Raw genomic sequence first — 22,348 nt, 5'->3', positions numbered from 1 at the left:
TTTTTAATACTGCAAACACTTTGTAGTGTATTTTCGTTTACTGTTGTGAAATGGAAAATCAATAATCGCTAATCGAGAATCGTTAATAATCGAAAATCGACTGTAATCGAATCGGGACTTCAATAATCGTAATCGAATCGAATCGGGAAATCAGACCGATTAACCACCCCTACATGACACACCCTCATGTCATTCCGGACATTAGTGATTTTCTTTCTTTTGTTGAACACAATATTTTGAACGGAGATGAAAGACAATTTTTGGATAAATGTTTAAACCACTGTTGTCCATACAACAAATAGGTACATTTATTTTTGAGCTTAAAGCTGCAGTTTGTAACTTTTTTGGGTTAAAAATGATCCAAAATCAATTCAAAATCAGAAATGGAAACTGAACTGCAGGTAGCCCTAATACACATTAAAAGTAGTCTCGCAATGCTGATGTTGTTAACATTAACAATTTGAGAACAAAGTATAATTTGCACGGTTTGACGTGATATGATAAGTAGAGATGCACTGATTGAACGGCAGGTGACCGGAATTGGCCGATTTTCACGTGATCGGCCATGACCGGCGACCGGCCGGTCAGTCTGACATATGCCGGTCAAATGCACTTGGCATTTACATGATTAAATGTAAATGATTAACAAGCATGATTAACATCGCGCAACATCAGCATCACACGTGCACACGTAATGCACATGCAGGAAACCTTGTGAATTACGGCCGTTTCACACCGCAAGCGTGAGCGGCGCGTATTTTATAAAAATAAATATATAGAAAATAAATATTTGTGTTTGCTGTAAAGTGGTTAGAAAAAATGAAATCGGAATCGGCTACAATCGGTATCGGCAGGTCAAACTCTATGAAAAATCGGAATCAGCCTAGAAAATTGTAATCGGTGCATCTCTAATGATAAGCGATCGTTAGATTTAATCAGCGCGATTTACTGCAATGCTTTTTTTCCCTTAGTTGGTCAGAACAAAAGTGGATGTTACTTAATTGTTCAGATGACATTTTCCGGTGAAAATTCTTATGTTGGTCATACTTCCAAAAAGTAGAATCTGTGATTCTGAATGACAGTATCCACTCTGCGCGGTGACTGACAGCCGCACGTTCTCCTCTAAACATTGGATTCATCCGCGCTGTGCCGTGCCGAGGCACAACCTACGTAAAGTTGATAATTCCACGAAAACTGCAATTGCAGATTTCAAACAGTAATGGCGACAAAGAGGAAAAACTATGGACTGCAGGTAAAAAGCACCATAAATGTGGTCCACCAAACAATGGGTCTCATTCACTAACTGTGCATACGCATGAATTTATGCATGAAATCTGCGTACGAACGTTTTCACGAACAAATCATGATTCATCAATAACTTTTGTTCTAAAAATTGTTTAAAATTTACCAAAAAAAAATGAAGGAACAACTGAAACCACTTGTATACAAAAATTAGATCTTAAATATATATATATATACGTACAGTAAAAGAGTAAGAAAAGGTATGTTATAGCTTGGGCAGCGAGGTTCCTCTGCATAAAAACGCAGATAAGCATATGTGCAGCTGCCTAATGGAGAAGCGTCTCGCTGCAGCCTGCGGTGGACATCCAACCCAGCCCACATCCAAGTGTGACGTCAGAGGCCACGCCCATGACCAAATACAACAAACCAGTTCAGCGGAAACTCCACCCTGCAGCCGATTCCTACGATTTTATAGGTCATTTCAATCACAGTACTGATTGCCTACACCAAACACTGGCTGCATTTACACTGCAAGTCTTAATGCACAGATCCAATCTTTTGACCAGATCAAATTTTTTGGCCCAACTGTTTACACTCACTTTAGAAAGGACTTGTATCCGATATCTGTGTTTACATCAATTCCCGCCCAATATGATTTTCGGTGATCGTTTTACTATCCACATGGTAGGCCCTGGTTTTGAATGGCCGTGATATTAAAATTATTTATATAATTCATGTCGGATGGTCATGATTATTTTACAGCATGGACAAGATAACAACTGTCATGACTCATGAATGTTTGGCAGCGCAAAATCTGACGGAACAGATATAGTCAATAAAAACTAAATATTTTGAGTTTATCTACAGCTCAGATCTAGAATTCTGAAGTGAAATAAAGTAGCCCAATATATATATTTTTAATGAATTCGAATGAATTAACCAGACAGAGACAGCGAGCGAGCGAGAGAGAGAGAGAGAAAGAGAGAGAGAGAGACTGAGTTTGGAAGTGTGAAAAAAATCGTATCTTTGTGTTTACACGTGGGCAACCAATTCCGATCTGTGTCAGATGTGAGCAGGGCCTGAAGTTAACTTTTTTGGCCACCAGCCACTGTGGCAGGTGGATATAAAAATTCACCTGCCACAGAGACTTTTTACCAGCCTTTTTTTTTTTTTTTGGCTCATAGCCTAAAGGTGAAAAACGGGAATTTCACAATATTGTTCTTTAACTTGTACACATTTAAGTGCTGTCAAGTTATTAACGAAATCAATATAAGTAATAACTCTTAGAATATACATTTAAAAAAAATCTTTTTATTCATTGATTTTGACACACACACGCACAACAGATCTATAGACCTACCGCAGCTCGTATGTAAACAAATCACCCGCGGCTGTGTTGATGGCTGATTTAGTCACGTAGACAGCTAGGTCCTAACAGCTTTTAGTTACAGCGTTCAGGAACCGTTAAGCAGAACTAAATTAATATTATTACTGGTAAAGTTACCGGGTACCGGACATTTTCTCACCGGTTCCCAACTCCCAACATGTACTACAGTTGCACACGCACACATCTGTGCAACTGTCATTGTTCTGGAGCCTACGTCAGCGTTACATTATCTCATCCCATCTCACCAACAGTTTAATACTCGCACATCCAAACGTAGTCAGAAAAGGGCCTCATCTTCTTTCTGATCGCATGAACGTTACGAAACAACAGTCGCTGTCATAAATCAGCCGCTCACGAACCTTGCCGTTGTCTCCAATTGACCACTTTGTATTAAAATGTCTTATTTTACTTTTCTTTGACTCATCCTCATCTTTCTGTTGGTTGTTTGTTTCAGCTGGCCTTTTTACCCCAGTAATGTGCCGCCACATTATAGCTAAAGGTCCAACGCAATGAAAATGAAAACGTAAAAAAAAACCCTAATGAATCACTCAATTCTCATTGGCTACCTGCCAATGTGGCAGGTAGATTGACAGTGTTACCCGCCAATAGCAAAATTCACCCGCATTTGGCAGGTGGTCGGGTGTTAATTTCAGGCCCTGGATGTGAGTAAAAGATCGGATTTGTTGTGCCAGTGTAAACGCAGCCACTGATCCCTAAACCTACCCATCATGGTAACCTAAACCAATGAAATTAGCTGCAGCAGGGTAGGATTTTTTTGGTGAAGTGGTTTAAAAAAAAAAAAAAGAAGAAGAAGAAATTAACGCCCTTACACCTAAAAAAAACCCGGCGCGTTTTACTCGATTTTTTTCACATGCCAGCAAAATAGACTTAAAATACTCCATCATTTTTGGTCATACAGACTTAAGAAATATGAAAAAATAAACTGTTAAATGTCTACTTTTATGTGTCCACTTACAATCGAAATAAAACATTGTGCTTTTGGTAAATAAAAAAAATAAACAGGGTGTGCTGTCTGTCTGCCTCTTCGTCTCCGTGAACTTTTTTGTTCCACAGAAAAAACATACAAATCTGGAACACCATGATGGGAAGAAATATATTGTATTATAGTGTTGTCACAATATTCGGTACTTCGGTACCAAGTCGGTACTAAACAATTTTAAACGTCACGGTACCAATTACCGGTGGTACCGAGTACCCGGTCAAACCCAGTTCTGGATGCGCATGCATGCACGTGAAGTTGCGTCCTCCTTATGAAAGCGCTGAGAGACATGGCGACCGGCGGCGCTGCTGATGTGGTGGCTGTGTATATTAAACTGCAAAAAGACTATTTAAATATTAACCCTGCATGTTCTGCTTGTCTCTGTGTGAATGAACGGCGCAGACGCGCGGTTTTAACGTTACCTCACACACACACACACACACACACACACACACTGAAGCACGAGTGACGCTCGCGCATGTTTTCAGTCTCTGCTGCCTCACGAAATGATGACATGATTCATGATTCAATTCATCTCCAGAGCCACTCTGAGAGTCACTTCATGAGCATTTTACCGTTTCATTTGAGAAAAAATATCGTCATATCATAAACACACAGAAACTCAAAGGTCTCCACGGCAACCCGTCAAAATAAAAGTTCGGTTTAACTTAAAGAAATTGACAGAAATAATTATATTAGGCTACTGTAGGCTACAATAGATTTAACTATGTCTCCATTAATTACAAATACTACTACTAATAATAATAATAATGTGTGCATAGAAGGTTGCTTATTTTTCACTTGATTTTTTTATAAGCAATATTTCTCAATATCATCAATATTTTCGTTTTAACAGCATGTAGCCTTCAATGCTTTCATAAATTTACCATCATAAATAATAAAGTCATTGAACTGAATTTAAAAAAAAAAAATTCAAATAGTTAAATAAATTGGAAAAATAGTTAAAACAGATTTTGCTGTGGTACCGAAATTGGTACCGAGAACCGTAAAATTGTAGTGGTATCGGTACCGACTACTGGAATTTTGGTACCGTGACATCCCTATTGTATTATGCATTTTTGTTTCCTTTTCAATCCAAATGTTTTCAACACGGTGAGCCATAATCCATAAGCACTAGGGATGTGCATCTCCATAGCTGAGGCCGATGCGATACGCATCTCGATGCATTGGCAACGATACGATACATTAAAGATACATATAAGCAGCTACCAATGCGATGCAATACGATTCACAACTCTTACGATGCGGTGCGATCCGATTCAACGCGATGCGATTCAATGTAATACGATGCAATGGAGAAAAATATGATGCTATGCAATTCAATATGGTATAGATGGTTAACTTTTATTTCTTTTATTCAGACATACAGCAAATCATAAAGTAGCTTAAGTGCCATCTGACTTTTAACGCATATTCTTTCATATTTCTTCACAAAACTTTATTAAAGATGAAAGATTTAGGCTTAATCAAAGATTAAATAAAAGCAGGTGCTGTTTTAACAAAGAATAAACATAAATAAATAAAAAACTTTCACAAACAGGTCTTTCATAACTGTATTCAGATGTAAAAATATACATCTATGAAAAACTATTATTTGCAGTCACAGGCTTCTGTAAACCAGATTAACTTAATGTCCTACTTTAAGGTTTAAAGGTGACTCTCAGGACACGCCTCGCACTCCGTAGTGTTGTGATACGTCATATTCATGTAGCATCTGCAGCAGTGGTGATGAGAGAACGCGCTTGAGCAACAGTTCAGAAAGGAGAAATCAATCTAGTCGAACTGGACGCGCAAATGAGGCGAAATCGTGTCCAGTGCACCGCGCTAAACGCGTCTCGCGCCACAGGACCTCCAGACCCGCGTCAACGCGTCTTTACAATGACTCAGGGCCCTTAGGGCCCTTACATAGTCAATGCATCGGTACGCATACGCATGCGCAAGGCTACACATCGCTACGCTTCGGCCGCCATTATGCGTTGATGCGTAGCCAAATGTGTCATCCTAGTTTTTGATACGCGACGCGCCGATGCACGCAATACTATGCGTTGTCGGTGGGGGCGACATTGCAAGTAATGTACATAAAAAGGTATATTATTATGTTTACAGAAGAAGAAGATTTGAATACAATGGCGGGTGATGTAAAATCAGCAATATGCACTCCTCTTCAGTTGCCATTTTGATCTGAATATCACGTGACCCGACTCTAGACTCTACTACCCCCTGTTGCGCGATCGGTGTATTGCTTTTCACGCATCGCCGGTGACGTTTGCGTCTGCTTGTGTACTATGAAAAGGAGCGTGTAGCTCGCGTCGCTCGCGTTGCTTGCTCGCGTTGACTATGTAACGGCCCTCAGGGTGCGGATCCACTTGTCCGTGCGATACTTCTGTCGCACCGCGTTTAGCTTTATTCCTATGGGTGAGGTCACGCGACTTTAACGCACCCGCAAAGCATCCCGGGAAGGCAGCGCTTCATTTGGAAAAATGCTGCGCGTCAAAAAGCTGGCCGATGCCCATCTTTATGCAAATTAATCCGTTGAACGCGACGCGTCTATCCAATAGAAGTAGAGCATATGGAGACGGGGGGGGGGAAGTCTCTCGAGGGTCGATTGTCCTAGACTGGCCGCTGGCTCAAAACCACGCCCATAGCGGTAAACTTGAGGAACGCCCATCAAAGTACAAATGTGGGGAGGCGTCGCGACACCACGCGACTGTCGTGTTGGACAAGTGGATCTCTACCGTTAACATGGAAATCACTCGCTACAGACGCTCTATCCGCGTTCGGTGTGAACGCAGCAGTTACATAATAAAATTTTGGTCACAAATGATTGGTCACTTTCTAAATAGTAAAAGTATAGCGCATCTACTAATAATTGAATAAATCGTTTTTTACCGATGCAGATGTTAGAAACGATGCATCGCGATACAAATGCCAACTTGTATCCGATGCACACTTATTTAAATCGATGCATCGCATCGTTAGCTTTTATGCCGATGCACCGATGCGAATCGTTGAACCTTACCATCCCTAATAAGCACACTTAAATGAGATGTCAAAAACAGGCACAGTTTCTATGTGGTGACTCACACAGAAAAATGACCGAAATGAAACCACTCGAGCCATCTAATGATAGTCTGACAGCACTAAAAGCCAAATCTGTAAGACTCAAACTACGGGACAGTGGCCATGTGCTTCGAAATCAGTCTATTTCAGAGTCGTCTTCCTCTGGATTCTGGTTTCTAAACATTATTGTCTCAGGTTTATATTTCTTTTAAACTGAGGTGGTATAAGGTTTAAAGGAAATCAAGGTGTGATAGTGTGTGTGTGTGTGTGACTGAGAAAGCCATTGAATTGTAATCAGACCAGGAAGAGCTCTTACAGGTCATAGTGTTGGTTCCATTTGGGGTCCAGAGTGTTCCTCACTGTATCTGTCGAGTGGCACTGTCCTGAACCGTCCACCACCACCTTAGCGAAGGGGTCTGGCAGCCCTGCAAAACACAGAAACAACATCTTCTGAGCTGGAATTTAAGACGGCATTGAATACAAGTTCATAATGTAGATTAAAATGTATTTGTGAAACCTGTAAATGTTGCAGCAGAATCCAAAACACTAAAGCTCCAAATACTACTGACACACTAACACTAGAAATAGAGACTGTCAAGTAATGTGTTTGATTGTGCTATTCCCACACAATATTATATAACATTTACAGTGCATTCAGAAAGGTTACTTCATTTTTTCCCATTTTATCATGTTACAGCTAAATTACTTTAGAATATTATTCAATTTTAAATCATATTTCAGTTTTCCTTTTTGATATTTCCAATTTTCTTTTTAATAAATGGGTCTGAAGCCGTACTCATTGCGCTGTATATAACATTACTTTTATAACCAATTATGTAACGATACTGCTACAGTTTATGGTTTTTAAGGATAGTTTGATTTTTTTTACAATGAGAGCAATTAAATTAACATAATTTGTGTGGGACGGGTTACTTCCAAAAAGTACTTTTCCTGCATTACAGCCGACACTGGTGGTCATTTAATACTTGCATTCATAAAAAGAATTAAGATTGGATTGAATACACATATAGTACTCTAGATTGGCACTTTAGCATTGATGCTGTTTAAATTAGATTTAGTATTTAAATGAAATTTTTAAACATTGGCCATATTGGTTATTTCAAAATAAGCAGTTATCTATATTTCATAATTCACATTATAATATTGTGACCCTTACACATCACAAAACATTTTTAGCTTTTAGCTTTTTTTTATAGGTTTTCAGCCATTACAGGGAATTATACCATGGTCTGGGTGAATACTCGATTCTGATTGGCTGCAGGGTGTCCATTAAAAAGTGATAGCGGACACCTAGAAAAGGAGTTCTGGTGAAACTGACTGTTTACCGTTCGAAATTAATAAATAAATGCGCTGGCTACATCAGCTGTGAGTAACCATAGCAACAGGCAGTCAAAGTATCTGTTTACAATTTATTGTATCAAAACAAACATCTAGTTAGCCGTTATACATATGTTTTAATTATAGGTTAAAAAACGAAAGTGTAACGTCCATGGCTAGACAAGCTTAACTTACATTAACTTTCTGGCTCGAAGTTAGCTAAACTGAAAGGGTTCTGAGCTGAGCGGCCAATAAATATCTCCGGTTGCTAAATAAACCGTCAGGCGTAACCAGGGAAACCAAGTTATTGTTTGTAAAAACTTTAGATTTCGATTGTAAAACTAATTAAAATATAAACTAATGTTTTAAAAATGTGTTATTTGGCAAGTGACTATGGTATAAGCTGGTTTAATGCCCTTCGAGGTGTCCATTGTCTAGGTATCGTCTTCGGCGGAGTCGTCCATTAATACCTGACAATGGACACCTCAAAGGGCATTAACCCTTGCATAATTAACTATTAGTAGATTATTAGCCAGAACTATATCAGTATATCCCTATTCCTAACAAATACTTTCCCCCAAAGTATTGTTTCTCTCTCTCTCTCTCTCTTTATTCATTATATTTTTTAATTCTGCTATTTTGGCTACCTGAATCAACAGAAATCAGATCTGTGTGGCTTTATGAATTCAATTGTAGGGTGAGAAGGAAGGGGAAGATATGCATGAAGTTTTACAAAGAGAAGAGACTCTAGTCTTCATTTAACTACATATGGTCTCTGCTAAAACTCTCACATTTCTGCTCGTACATTTTTTTACTTTCTCCTCTTTTTCCTCAGACTCGCCTGGTACCCGTCTCTCTTCCCACCCTCCCAACAACGTATCTCTCTCTCTTTGATATCTGATGAGAGTTTCAGATGTGGGCTTGGTTGTTTGTGTTTGTCGGGGTAGAGAGAATCGAGGTGGAGAAACTGTGGCGAGTATACATGTGTCAACCAGCGGTTGCTCTGTCTCCCCGAACTGACCCACATTTCTGCTGTCTCGTGGGGAAAGAGCACTTATCTCTCTCTGCAAACTTTTAACAGACGAGCCCCTGCTAAAACACAGTGCTTGAGACACGGTGACAGGCATAGAGGGCTCTCGCAGTTCACTCGTTCACACACATGCTCGTTCTCAGTATTTATGAAGGCTGGATACTTACGGAAGAAGTCTTTCTTCACCAGGTTCTTTGCGCACAAAACTGCAGAGAAAAGAGGGAAAAAACATCATTATTAAAACGGTTTGAAATAGATATTTGTGAAACATCACAACAGTGATTTATGTTTTAAAATTAGTTTTTTTGAGTCAGACTGCAAAAATATTTTTAATCAGCTAATTATGTTTTACAGTAAAAAAAAAAAAATTCTTAAAATAATATTTATTTTAATTAGTAAGTAAAACCGTGTAAGATACAAAGAATTGTTTTCACAATATACATTTCTTTTTTTTATATATATACTTAAAACGTGACAATTTGCCAGTGGGATAGGCACAATAAACCTAATTCAAGATATAATCTCTGAAAACAAGCATTAACGTAATATCGTATGTGATTTTTGCTTATCAAATAAATTTATCCTTCCTAGAAAATGACGAATAAAATATTTTTTTTGTGCAAAACTCAGGGGGATTTAGGTCTCGTAACGGCTGACAGGACAGTGATGCATAGATATGTTTTTAATTTCCGAGTTCTGTATTTTTAGGATCTCAGCATGTTTAAACCGCCGAGAAAATGTTTTAATCCATAGCGCGGCTCTTACGGAGCTCAGCATTCCCAGATCAAGCTCACAATGTATTAGAGATGCAAAAAAAAGCCCTCTGATCCACATCCCACTGCTGGCCTACATTCAGCTTAACTCTTAAAAATTAAATAAAAAAGTTCGACTGACTTCAAACTGGCCTGGGCTACGTTTCCCAAATGCATCGCAAGCTAAGTTGTAAGTCGTAGAGAACATTTGTGGCAATGGTCTTTACGATCAACTTGGGCTCACAATGCTTTTGGAAAATGAGCCCTGAGCTGTTAGCGAACACAAAAAAAATCATTTTAAAGCTTCCTATTATGATACCACAGGCACTTTATTCTTCCTTTGACAACTGTGAGAATGTCAAGAGGTTTAAAAAAACCACAAATAATAACAAAGCTGAAGAGCATTGACGAACAAAATGGATCAAAGGGTGAGAAATGTACCGTTTGCGACAGAGAAACCTTTCAAAATACTGATTATTGGGTTGTAAAAGGCTCAGAAACAATCCAAGGAGAATTTGGAGACAATTACCATGGACTGAAGGAGCAAGAAATTAAAATGATTTGCTATTCTGTCTAAATAATTTGAAAATAAAATATTATGAGCAGAAATCAATCAATTGAAATGCTAAAAATGAATTTAGGCATTTCAACGTTAAAGTGTGCAGTATAACATTTTTTAGAGATATGCTAAATTACATTCACAGTGTTATTGAATAATTAGTGTTTTTAAAGATTAACCAAGTGAGCGTTAGATTTTAGCAGGAAAATGTAATCTAAATGTAAAAATGGGAAAAAATTAGCACCGGCAAAAAAATATCAGACAATAAATAGTCTACCACTTGAAAGAAATGAAAGAGAGACAGAGAGACTGAGTGTGTGTTATTCAAAGAAAGAGAAAAGTAAATGAGGGCAGACAGATATTTGATGGAGAGACGGAAAGCTAAAAAGGGAGGACAGACTGCAGGAGAAACCGTGAACGACAGGAATGAAGGGCGACTGGAGGGCAGGAGGAACACATTCGAGGTATTCAAAGTAAAACTAAAGCAGTTCACCCCACCAGATGTAAGAAAGCTGAGACGGTAAGAATAACTGGAATGTGTGGAGGAGGTTAAAGGGCAGAGAAAATGTTCAAGTGCAGGTGAGTCGCAGACTTTACTTAGCAAATCCAAACAGACTTGGAAACACCCATACTGAGACTGCTATTGATTCTGTCTGCGGCACGACCACGGCTATTCCTCAACCTACACACACACCACGACAATTATGCATGCATGCAGACACAAAAGATACATGTATGAAAGGGTTGGAAAAAAATACACATACATCATGGATATATAAAATAATTTTTAAAATAATTTTTTTCCAACCTCGACATGCAGGGGTTTTTTCCACAAACATTTCACAATATTATTGTTTTTAATTTATTCCTGTGATGGCAAAGCTTAGTTTTCAGCAGTCGTGCTCTGTTTGGGTCATTTTGACATTAACGTTATCGCATTGGACTAAAACTTACTGACTTTACTCCTATAGGGTAACTACTTCCCCAAATTCTTTTGCCATTTTTTGTGATAAACATTAAAGCACACTAGTGTGATAAATTGTACGGAATATTTTTACATTTTATTCAATATTACCAAATTTACCCACAAATAATGTTTTTTTTTTTTTTGCATAACCTCAGATAAAGGAAGCCTATAATCAATCAGTTCCTAAAAGAAATACAAAACCTGCCATAATTGAAAGAAAACCAGTTGACAAAAAGATTGAATCCAATATTTGGATATTAATATAGCATAATGAGCAATTTACAAGCAATTTTTTTGAACGAGAACACAAAAAGTGTTAAGGGTTTTCAACACAGCATAAGTTTAGTTATGAAAATGTTATTTCTAAATGTGCTCTGAACGTTCAAAATGTCAAAGTGTTTGAAAAACGTTTTTCTGTGCTATACAGATGGAACATTCCCTTTTATCATTTTGCAAACATTATGGGAATGTTACTTTTTGTTCTCTGAACATTCTGAAAAAATGTTAAATGAACATTAAACTAAAATGTTTCAGGAAAAAAGTTCCATTAACCATGTATAAATTAAATTTGTGTGCTTACGTTTTGAGAGCGTTATTAAAGACCAGATAACTTTGAATGAACATTCTATTAATGTTACCAGAAGAACGCAACTTTGAGAGAACCTTGCCAGAATGTTAAAGTTCTGAGAACGTTCCCCGTTGGCTAGGGAAATAAACAGAGAAAAATTAAAATTATCATGACACTGTGTCAGGAAAAGTGAAGAGACTCGTGTGAAGGGTTCGAACAGTTGCAGCAGGTGATGATAGCGAAGGTCTGAATCCAAGAAAAGTGAGGGAGATGGCGAGAGAAAGAGGAGAGGGAGGGATCGGATAAAAAGGAAACATGCTTGCTTCGCAGTCGATGAAGAATTTCTCTGTGCAAACATCCCTGGGAATGTTTACCGGTCCAGTGAAACCCACCTCATCATTCCACCATCTGGAATGCATCTCTCTCTCTCTCTCTCTCTCTCTCTCTCTCTCTCTCTCTCTCTCTCTCTCTCTCTCTCTCTCTCTCTCTCTCTCTCTCTCTCTCTCTCTCTCTCTGTGTGTGGAAGTCTCACTCACACACACACACACACACACACACACACACACACACAAGCACGCACGCACACACGCTTGGCCTTCAACACCTCGTCTGCACTTAACTCCATTAATTATTGACAAGAAGCAACAGTGTCTGTATTAGAGACAAATTAGAAGAACTAGTGACAGAGTATTTAGGAATGAGTACAAATATTGAAAGAACACAATTTTAAAAAGCATATACTGTGAGTGAAAACAACTTAATTAGCACAGTAGAAATTAGTATTTGTAGCAACTGCCCTTTTAATAGACTAGGAGTAGACACCATACTTAATTTTAAAAGCTGAGACTGAGGAACGAAGGACATTTTAGCGCATCAAGTTCGGTTGAGCTTCTGTTTATGTTCGCTGATCAATGTTTATGTGAAAAAAAGCCTAAATTCAATTTGTTCATCATAAAGTGATCAAGTCTCTTTAGAAAATTTGGACTTAACCGCTCAATTCATATGGATTAGGTTTACAATCTCTTTATGAACTTTTTGAAGCGTCAAAGTGGTAGTTGCATATATGGAGGGACAGAAAGCTCTCAGATTTCATCAAAAAGATCTTCATTTGTGTTCTGAAGATGAACGGAAAAGTCTTACGTGTTTGGATTTGGAATGAAATGAGGGAGAGTAAATGATGACAGAATTTTCTTTTTCTGGGTGAACTATCCCTTTAAAAGAAACTCAATTTGTTAACAATGATTTTTGGGGGGGGGGATAACCTGGACCAAAGATTACCGTATTAGTTATAGTGTATTTAAGTAAATATGTCAAATTCAATTTAATTTTGACTTTAAAGGGATATTTCACCTCTGGAAAGATGAATGTGTATTTAAAATGGCTCATTTATGTAGAAGAAATGTGAAATTATTTTAGAATTTGGAGCTTTCTAGACTGAGAAAAGCCAGAAAATGTATTTTTGGCTTATGTGGATGAAAGACAACAACTCCCAGAATGCACTTGCTTCGCTGCCCTAGGAGGCCACGCCTACAAGTAACAGCACGCAGTAGTTAAACAACAAGTCTAGGCTACTAGTGAGTCTCCGTGATGAGTCTGGCCAGAGCCCGTCTAACGGAGAGCCTTGGCACTTCCTATTAGCCCCATTGTGTATCATATTGGTTGCAGTTCCATTAGAATTCCACTGGAGGTGATCGCGGGCGAGTGCAGAATGAATGGGAGTCTATGGAGCTAAACGGCTAAATGTATCTCGTTCTCCTGCTTGTCGTTGAATTAACATAGATTTTATTGTTGATTCCGCAAGTTCAATATAGATTATAGGTCAAAAGTCGAATGAACGAGTACTTATGTCCTTTCGATTTCTTACAGGTTAGGCCGTTGTTGGCCGGAACAGGCTAGCATTCTGCTATTATGTGACGTCATCACATTTTTGAACGGATTTTTAGAACAGATAAGTGTACTTAAAAATGCAATTTTCAGCTGAGTGTATTATCTTAGCCCTCCCTTTTGAATGCAACTTTCAAATTACTTGACAAAAAATTACATCCTGAGAAAAGTGGATTTCTGGGGGTGAAACCCCATAGACTCCCATTAATTCTGCACTCGCCTGCGAGCGCCCCCGCATGGAAAGAGACGTGTTACTGCAGCCAGTCCAGTAACCGGAAGTAACCAGACAGTGCCAATTCTCTTCAATTAGACATTCTCTGGTCTGGCCGAAAATGTGTTTCGAGATCGCCCAAAATGTCCGGGATTCGGCTTTTGCGTTCTACAGTCGCCATTCATTATGTTTATTGTGGCGAGCAGGACGAGGATAGGGGCACGGGAAAATGGCGCGAGGCCGGTGGCGTGATTAACGTTACCGATGAGCGACACCTGTGAGACGTACCGGTCTCGTATCTGTCACGGAGGAGCGGGAATTTTCTTTGCAATGTTAAAACGCACATCAACCGATCAGTTGTTTAGTGTAAACACTACATTCAGATTCACCAATCGGACAAATTCAGTTAGATTGAAACAAAAGGTGTGCATGCATGTAAACAATGAATGGCGACTGCAGAAAGCAAAAGCTGAATCCCGGACATCAACAGCCGGACATGTCCGGGAAAAAGAGGATGGTGACCCCTACTACTCAGCTTTCTCCACAGAACAAGAGCCTGCTAGCTTAGCTTCCAAACAAAGATGGCTGACACTATGTGTACATTCTGTGAGTGAGATCCCACCCTCTATGGGCGAGTTGAGAAGATGCGGAACAGCCCCTACTACTGGCTGTAGTCTTTAGCCTCTGGCCAAAAAATCCTCCGATGACGCAAAATGATGATTTTTGCGTCATCGGAGGATTTTTTCCAGACAAAAATTACATAAATCTCTCGTCTCAGGGGGATATGAGGGTGGAAAGCATGGTAATTCGAAAATACTACAGGTTTTCATACGAAGCTTAATGCTAAATCCTGAAGTATCCCTTTAAATATGGCATACCCTCTGACTAAAGTCATTTATTCATTGTTGAAGAAGTTCCTAGATCAGGAACAGTGCCAAATTCCTTGATTGAAATGCACTCAAGCAGTTAACAAAACACACCATTAATCTCACGCACAGTCCTAGTTCATAAAAGCACCATTCCTGCACTGACAAATCAATATTTCTGCGAGACGTATAGTGAACTGGCAGCATGTAATGCAGCCAATCTTCATTCCTACAAATCAACTGCTGTGAATCACTTGCAAAGTGAAATTCTGACACATCTTTCCTCCGAGCAACAGCATCTGCCCCAACACAGATGTTAATTTATGAATGGAGTGTTTCACAGCCACCAAAACACGCTTATCAATTCATCAGATGTGAAACGACGCGAATCAACGCGCAAACTCATATAAATAGACAAGACGCTGCTGTACTGGCAGCGAACAACAGATAAAAACCTGGCTTAGATTCTGTCAATGTTTATCTCTGTCCTGTCTCAAAGCAAACAAAAAAAAGGTTTGACTGGTTTCTGTGACGCTTTCAAAATGTGCAACACTAGTTTAGTACGTCAGATCTCATCAGCTACTCGAAACCAAAATTTCCTGATAATTTACTCAGCCCCATTTCATCCAAAATGTTCATGTCTTTCTTTCTTCAGTCGAAAAGAAATTAAGGTTTTTGGGGAAAACATTCCAGGATTTTTCTACATATAGTGGACTTCAATGGGGTACAACAGTCTAAATTGCAGTTTTCAATGCAGCTTCAAAGGGCTCTACACGATCCCAGCTGAGGAATAAGGGTCTTATCTAGTGAAACGATTAATCAACAATTAATATATATGGAAATGTACCACAATACACAGTGAACACAGTGATAAAAAATAAGTTACAGTCGCTGGTTTCTCATAGTGATTAGGGCACTCAACGTAACTGACTCACTGAATTAGACAAAAAAGCCATTTTCAGGTCCAACTGTGTGTGTGGCTTTGTGTGTGTGAGTTCAGCTCCAGAGGGCAAGATAGTAGCTAATTTAGGCTGCAGAAGCCAAGAAGACAGCGGCAGTCTGAGGGTGACAGAGAATAGTCTGACACCGGTAAAGGGAAGTGACACGGTCAGTACCAGCAGCCGTCAAGTTCTGCCCTTATCAAGAGGCCTGGAAGAGCCGGACAAAGTGGTTGCAATGTGCATCTGTGTCCGTCACAAACACCTTCTTTGCGTCAAGAATGGCTGAAAGATAAAGATAGGACAGAGATGTGAGAGCTCCATGGAGAGACACAGAAAATGAGGGGGAAAAAACCCAGAAAGCACTGATAAAATGAAGGCAGGGAAACAAACTTGCAGATAGACAGCGAGAAGCAGCGCGAAAATAGCTGAAGCGTTCAAGGACTGCTCTTCCGCAAAGTCTCGAAGGACTTCTGGAAAAGTAACGACTTTCTAAAAGCCTTCGTTCCCACAGACGAGGAGCTTCCAGCTCTACAGGATGCATACATTATCATTCCCATGACACGTGGCCCTTTTCTTCCATTCTGCTTTTTTTTTCTGTCACGTACTCACGTTCATGCATTCTTGTTCTCTGAATCACATGTGGACTCTGTTAGTGTAGAAAGGACTGCTTTTTTGATGTTTTATCATCTTTGAAGTAGTCTTAAAATGAGACGAAAGCAACCATGAGAGTGAAACCCAATTTAACAAAGCCCAAACGTGACAGCGAAACCAAAATTGAGGTCTAAACGGTAACCATCATGCTGCGAAATCTCTTGAAAGAGAAACTGTAACCATCTAGACACGTCCATGTCCAAGTAACTTATCATCTAAACTATTTAAACACAATTGAAAAACAGGACGTACTCAACTCGTTTTGACTTTAACCTAGATACCGTCGTGAGCTCTCCCTCTTGCAGAACAGGAGCTCAAAATAGCATTGAAGTTGAGATGTTATCACTCTTCGTGTCTGGTGCAGCGGACGTCTCATGATTGACTAGACAATTTTCTGAGAAGTGGATCACTACTTTCTTTGGAAAAAGACAATATAGTTGATCACACGTACAGGGCGGCACATCAATATTTTAATGGTCTTGCTGGGAGTCCTGTGTCATGCTTTCTGTGAATACAGTACAATAACAAGAGGAAAGAAAAGTGGAGAGGTGAAGTGGATATGATTGGACCCGTCAGTTGAGCAAAAAGACAAATATTAGCTGTCAAAAACACTTTTGTACACTGTCAAACCACACCAATCATGCCAACTACGGCACAATGGTCATTGTTCTCAGCTAATTCCAATTCTCTTCACAAATGTCTGGGAATTCGCCATACTATACAATACACCAAATCCCTTCTTTCCTTTGAGAAGGGTTCCCCTAAGGTTTACAAAGCTTTGAAAACTAACAAGCTCAACTGGTTTAGTGCAAGCAATGTAAGTTTGTACAAATGTCTATTTGATACTGCACAAAGATGGACTGTCTCCAACTGTATCTACCTAAATTGCCAAACTTAAGTCTAATACCCATCCACACAACTCACAAACAATACTTAAAACATTGATGGTGACAATTACAAAGTTGTCAACCATCATTGGACTGCAAAAGAGCCTTTCCCCAAAAGAGTTTGATAAATGGGAAAGTCCATAAGGAATTGTGAGAAGATTTGGGGGTTGACAAAAAAAGAGGTTAGTGGTTAAATAATGTGAAAGCTGCAAAATGGAAAGCAACAGTGTAGAGGAAGTGGGGGTGTGAGAGAGAAGGCACATTAAAACCGAATGTTGTTCAGATAATTAACACTTTGGGATACAATCTGAGATGGAACATCTATCTTTAAGTTTTCTCAAGTTTCTCAATACATTAGAGCAGGGGGTTTTCCAAACCTTAGGCCACAGACCTCCAAATATAATGACCCCCTTTCTAACATATAAAGGCAGCTATATATTTTCATATATACATTTTTCGTTTGAAATATTACATGAAATAAAGTCTACCCACCAAAGTAGAACCATATAAACTATGGTTATCAATAGAATAAAATAATTGCGATGAATAAAGCAGTAATAATGTCAACTTTTTCAGATTATATTGTAAACATTTTTTATATTATAGTGTAAAAATGTGTAAAGTAAATAAATGAACTAGCATACAGATAGCCTCAAAGCTAACAAACATGGACTAAAATCCACAAAGCTCCTATTTTGTTTTCACGGGGTCTTTTGTGGTGGAACAAAATGGTTGATGACCTAAAAGCTTGCCTTACTGAAATATCTGCCTGTGAGTTCATCCATGACTTTCTGAATGTATAATCCAGTCACTCCAAACAGGCTGAGGCATCTCACTGGAATGCAGGCCTCCTTCCTCCCCGTCTCTCTCTCTCTTACCCCGCTTCCCCTCACACTATCTGCGGACCGGCCCAGCCTTGCCCTGCCCGTCTGAGCCATGTTTTGTCTCCAGTTCTAGGGCCACATGCTCTTATTCACAGCATTGTTCGTCTGTAAACAAAAGGCTTCCTTTCTCTGCGCCACTCCTTCCTACTTAGCTTCTTAAAACAGTACGGGAAAGACGACGGAGGAAAGGAGAGAAGGGTGGAGAGGTCGACTCGTTGTTAGTGGAGAGCTAGGTGTAATCTCGAATTCGCTTCCTGCTACCGCACTCTCCAGTTTCCCCCCTTTCGTGATTTTAGTGAGTAGGGAAGGATTTAGTTTGGCTTTCTCACTCACTGGATTGGTATCTCATTCATTAGGCCACGACTTGGCATCCTGTTTGGCTGAGCTCACATCTGAGTCAAGACGTGCACTTATCAAGGGTGAACTTAAATGACCATTTGAGAACATTGCTACAGGAGATGCAAAGACATTACCGGATCAGATCGTAGTTCTGGAATCAATTGTCCACCACCTTCTTTACAGTGTCTATGTCAATCTCTTAGTCAGAGGTCTGAGAGAACTCTTAGTCACAAATTGTAGGCCACATAAGACTGAAAGAAAACACAAGAGACTTAAGAACCATCAGTGGCTATCCCAGAATTCTTCTGTGGTTGCATCTCAGACTGTGCATCATTTATTTTGGGTCACAAATCAAGGGATTGGCCTACGCTGATACTGTCTGAAAGCTTGCATGACGGAGACAATTTACACCCTTTGTGAATAATTTACCTGGTGGAAAAGTGTCTGAATCATGTACATTTACCATTTAAAACTATATTGTTAGAGACACAAAATAGCAGAAGCACAACATAAAAAAAATCGTATTGACAAACTACAGTTTCAAATAGGCTAACTGAGTCAACAAAGTACCGGTAATCTTCCTTCACTGCTTTTATTATTTGTAAATGTACGTTTGCAGTTGAATTGAATAATTGCAACTTAGTCCAAAATAATGGCAAGAAAACATGTTTATCTATTGTGTTGTCTTTATGCTGCATGCAAAAACAAACAAAAATCCTATCAGTGTAGTCCAATTCATAAATGAATGACTCTTTATGAATCTGTTTTTTTTTTACTAAATCATAACCTAAAACAATGCCCAACCAGCACAGTACGATTCATGAGCAAACAACTCATATGAACCGGTTCCTTTTAATGAATCAAAAAGGCTGACAAATCAAGACACATCTTTAACCGAATAAACTCATTTACTAAATTGCAAGTTATCATTACTTTCAATCTTAAAATCTTTGAAGTGTGGACAAAAAAGTTATGTAGGAATCACTACAACAAAGCCCAAACAAACTAGATTTGATCAACAATTTTAAAAAGATAAACCATTTGCATGATCTGTGAGACAAGAAGGTCGGCATTCCTCCATCTTGATGAAGAAATCATAATTGACAAGCATGTGGTTGTTTTCCACAAAAAAATTGACCGCACACATTTTCTTGAAGGGCTTTACTGTTGGTAACATTTATACTTTATGTGAAGCAAAACCTCCATGAACAAGATTTCACTGAACTAAAACATTTTGGAAGGAGTACAAGCAATTTTGAGAAAACAAATATTTGCCTGATTGTTCACACTCAGGTTGAATTAAAGTTTAAGTGTACTTACCTTATGATTAACTTGATGACCTAAATTAATGAAGGCATGTGGGTTGTTTCATCTAATCACACCAGGAAGGATTTCACCAAATTGAAAGCTAAATCCACCCAACCCACGGCAATGCCCTTTGGCTGCCACAACGGTATTAACAAAAAAACAAACAGCTTTGGATAATTCTCTCTGGTGCAAAAGGTTACACGCTTTGTTCTCATAGTCATGTCATGAAAATCAGAAATGAGACAACATCAACATCCTGAAGTATATGGCTCAAAAATGTGGCAGGGAAACCCAAAGATCCAGGTCATATAACCCAGACCTTTAACACTTCAACAAAAAGGAAAAAGATGTTGTGCACCGGTGGAGGAAGGTCTAGGGTAGTGGGCTCAGACTAAACAACGCAGACCTCAGGAAGCCTGGACGATTGCCTAGGTGCACTTGGAGCTGCGTCAGGTAAACATTAAGATCTGTTCCCAAACGAGACCACTGCTGTGTGTGGCTCTGCGGACGGACCCGGAATTTACCTGCGAGAGGAAAGTTCACGTCTGATCTGAGAAGTTTGAACATTTTTGACGAATATGAGGTTTGCATCACTTTTACACAAGCTGTATTATGTGAATGACTAATCGAAAAAAATATTCCAGAAGGGAAGGTTTAATAAAATCTAGTTTTTGTTCTACTGTTTGTCAGAAGAAGACGTGTATTTTAGTCTATTGCCATTTATCAATTTAATTCCCACTAGAGACAAACCCTGGCATGCTTTTCCAACTGTAAACCATTAAGCACCTCTATCTGATCAACACAGCAGTACTTTCCCATCTGAATCACCCATAAACAGCATGTAGTTTAGCCGAGTTAATTTTCCTAACAATCCATCAGTGTCGTCTACTATAAACAGCACTGCTCTTTAAGGGATCCTATGAATACAATGAAAGAGCAGAAGAGCAACATATTGACAACAAACGACCACTATTTGGCCATTTTAAACTATCAGCATTGGCTAATAACGGCACTAGGGTCTTAAGATGTTAAAGGGTTAGTTCACCCAAAAATGAAAATTCTGTCAGTAATTACTCACCCTCATGTTGTTCCAACCCCGCAAGACTTTCGTTCATCTTCGGAACACAAATTAAGATATTTTTGATTAAATCTGAGAGCTCTATCACTCCTCCATAGGCTTCTTAAGGGATCGAAACTGGCCGGCCCAAAAGTTATGAAAGACATCGTTAAAATAGTCCGAGTGACTACAGTGGCTCAATCTTAAGTTTATCAAGTGACGAGAATACTTTTTGTGCGCAAAAAAACAACAAAAATAACGACTTTATTCAACTATTCATTTCCTTCCCTGTGGGCCTCGAGTGAGTTCACGTAGTGTCTGCGCAACGCTTCTGTTGTACGTCACACGCATCACACACATGACCAGCGTCGGCCAATAGTGAGCCTGCGTGTAACGTGCAACACAGAAGCTTTGCGCAATATCACTACGTGAACTCACTCGAGGCCCACAGAGAAGGAAATGAATAGTTGAATAAAGTCGTTATTTTTGTTGTTTTTTTGCGCACAAAAAGTATTCTCGTCGCTTGATAAACTTAAGATTGAGCCACTGTAGTCACTTGGACTATTTAAACGATGTCTTTCATAACTTTTGGGCCGGCCAGTTTCAATCCCTTAAGAAGCCTATGGAGGAGTGATCCAGCTCTCAGATTTAATCAAAAATATTTTAATTTGTGTTCCGAAGATGAACGAAAGTCTTACGGGGTTGGAACAACATGAGGGTGAGTAATTACTGACAGAGTCTTCATTTTTGGGTGAACTAACCCTTTAACTACTAATCCAACAACTGGCTAAACTGAAACATGTTGATATTGCTTTCAAAGAACATATTTATATATTTTAGACTCCATTGGCAAATAATTTATTATGTTGTTTTAAGCACAAATCTGACTTAATTTACTGAGGTTTATGCTTAAAACAGAAACTTGCAACATTTGCATTTGCGTAGCTAGTTTATTGACATTTAGCTACTGACTACATGGATGAAACTCACAAAACCTGTCTATTATGTTTATATGTCACCCCAAAATCAAATGAAAATGTAATCACATTGTGCTTAAAGGAAACAATTGGCAAACTGTTCTTACAACAAAAAGAACAATTTGTTAACGGAGTAAGAAAAGAAACTTATATCTTAATATATTCTCTGAAAACGAGTCTTAATATCAGTAAAATATTTTACTTGAAATTCCCTAAAGTTGTGATATGAAATTAGGCCAATATTTCCAAACAAATCAATAATGTGACCTCCAACACAGCTGTAGGTCAAAATATTAGATGAGAACCAGACATGTTATAGGTGGGGTAAGCGATATTTGAAAAACGCCGTTTGAAAGTTGGTCGGACCGACACAACAACAAACGTGTAGCCATTAGGGGGCGAATGACGGTGGAGGAGAG

General features: G+C 39.0%; 1 protein-coding gene across 2 annotated transcripts in view; it reads right to left on the bottom strand.

Moving 5' to 3' along the window:
• The window catches only part of smurf2 (SMAD specific E3 ubiquitin protein ligase 2), a 69,560-nt gene that overhangs the window by 36,402 nt on the left and 10,810 nt on the right, over positions 1-22,348 (bottom strand). Inside the window, exons 1-3 of one of the 2 annotated variants that reach the window (XM_056240842.1) lie at positions 18,122-18,317; positions 9,246-9,284; positions 7,027-7,135 (exon numbers count right to left, since the gene is read on the bottom strand). In XM_056240842.1, the coding sequence (XP_056096817.1) occupies positions 7,027-7,135; positions 9,246-9,284; positions 18,122-18,302 (329 nt within the window). In that variant the 5' untranslated portion in view covers positions 18,303-18,317. Of the gene's footprint in view, positions 1-7,026; positions 7,136-9,245; positions 9,285-18,121; positions 18,318-22,348 lie in introns of those variants that run through there. The other variant, XM_056240844.1, reaches the window with a different exon arrangement.

The sequence above is a fragment of the Rhinichthys klamathensis genome, unplaced genomic scaffold (assembly GCF_029890125.1).
Source record: "Rhinichthys klamathensis goyatoka isolate OS25496 unplaced genomic scaffold, OSU_Roscu_1.1 h1tg000616l_1, whole genome shotgun sequence".
Lineage (NCBI taxonomy): Eukaryota > Metazoa > Chordata > Actinopteri > Cypriniformes > Leuciscidae > Rhinichthys > Rhinichthys klamathensis.
Note: the sequence above shows the minus strand (reverse complement) of the source record. Positions and strands in the feature narration are given on the sequence as shown.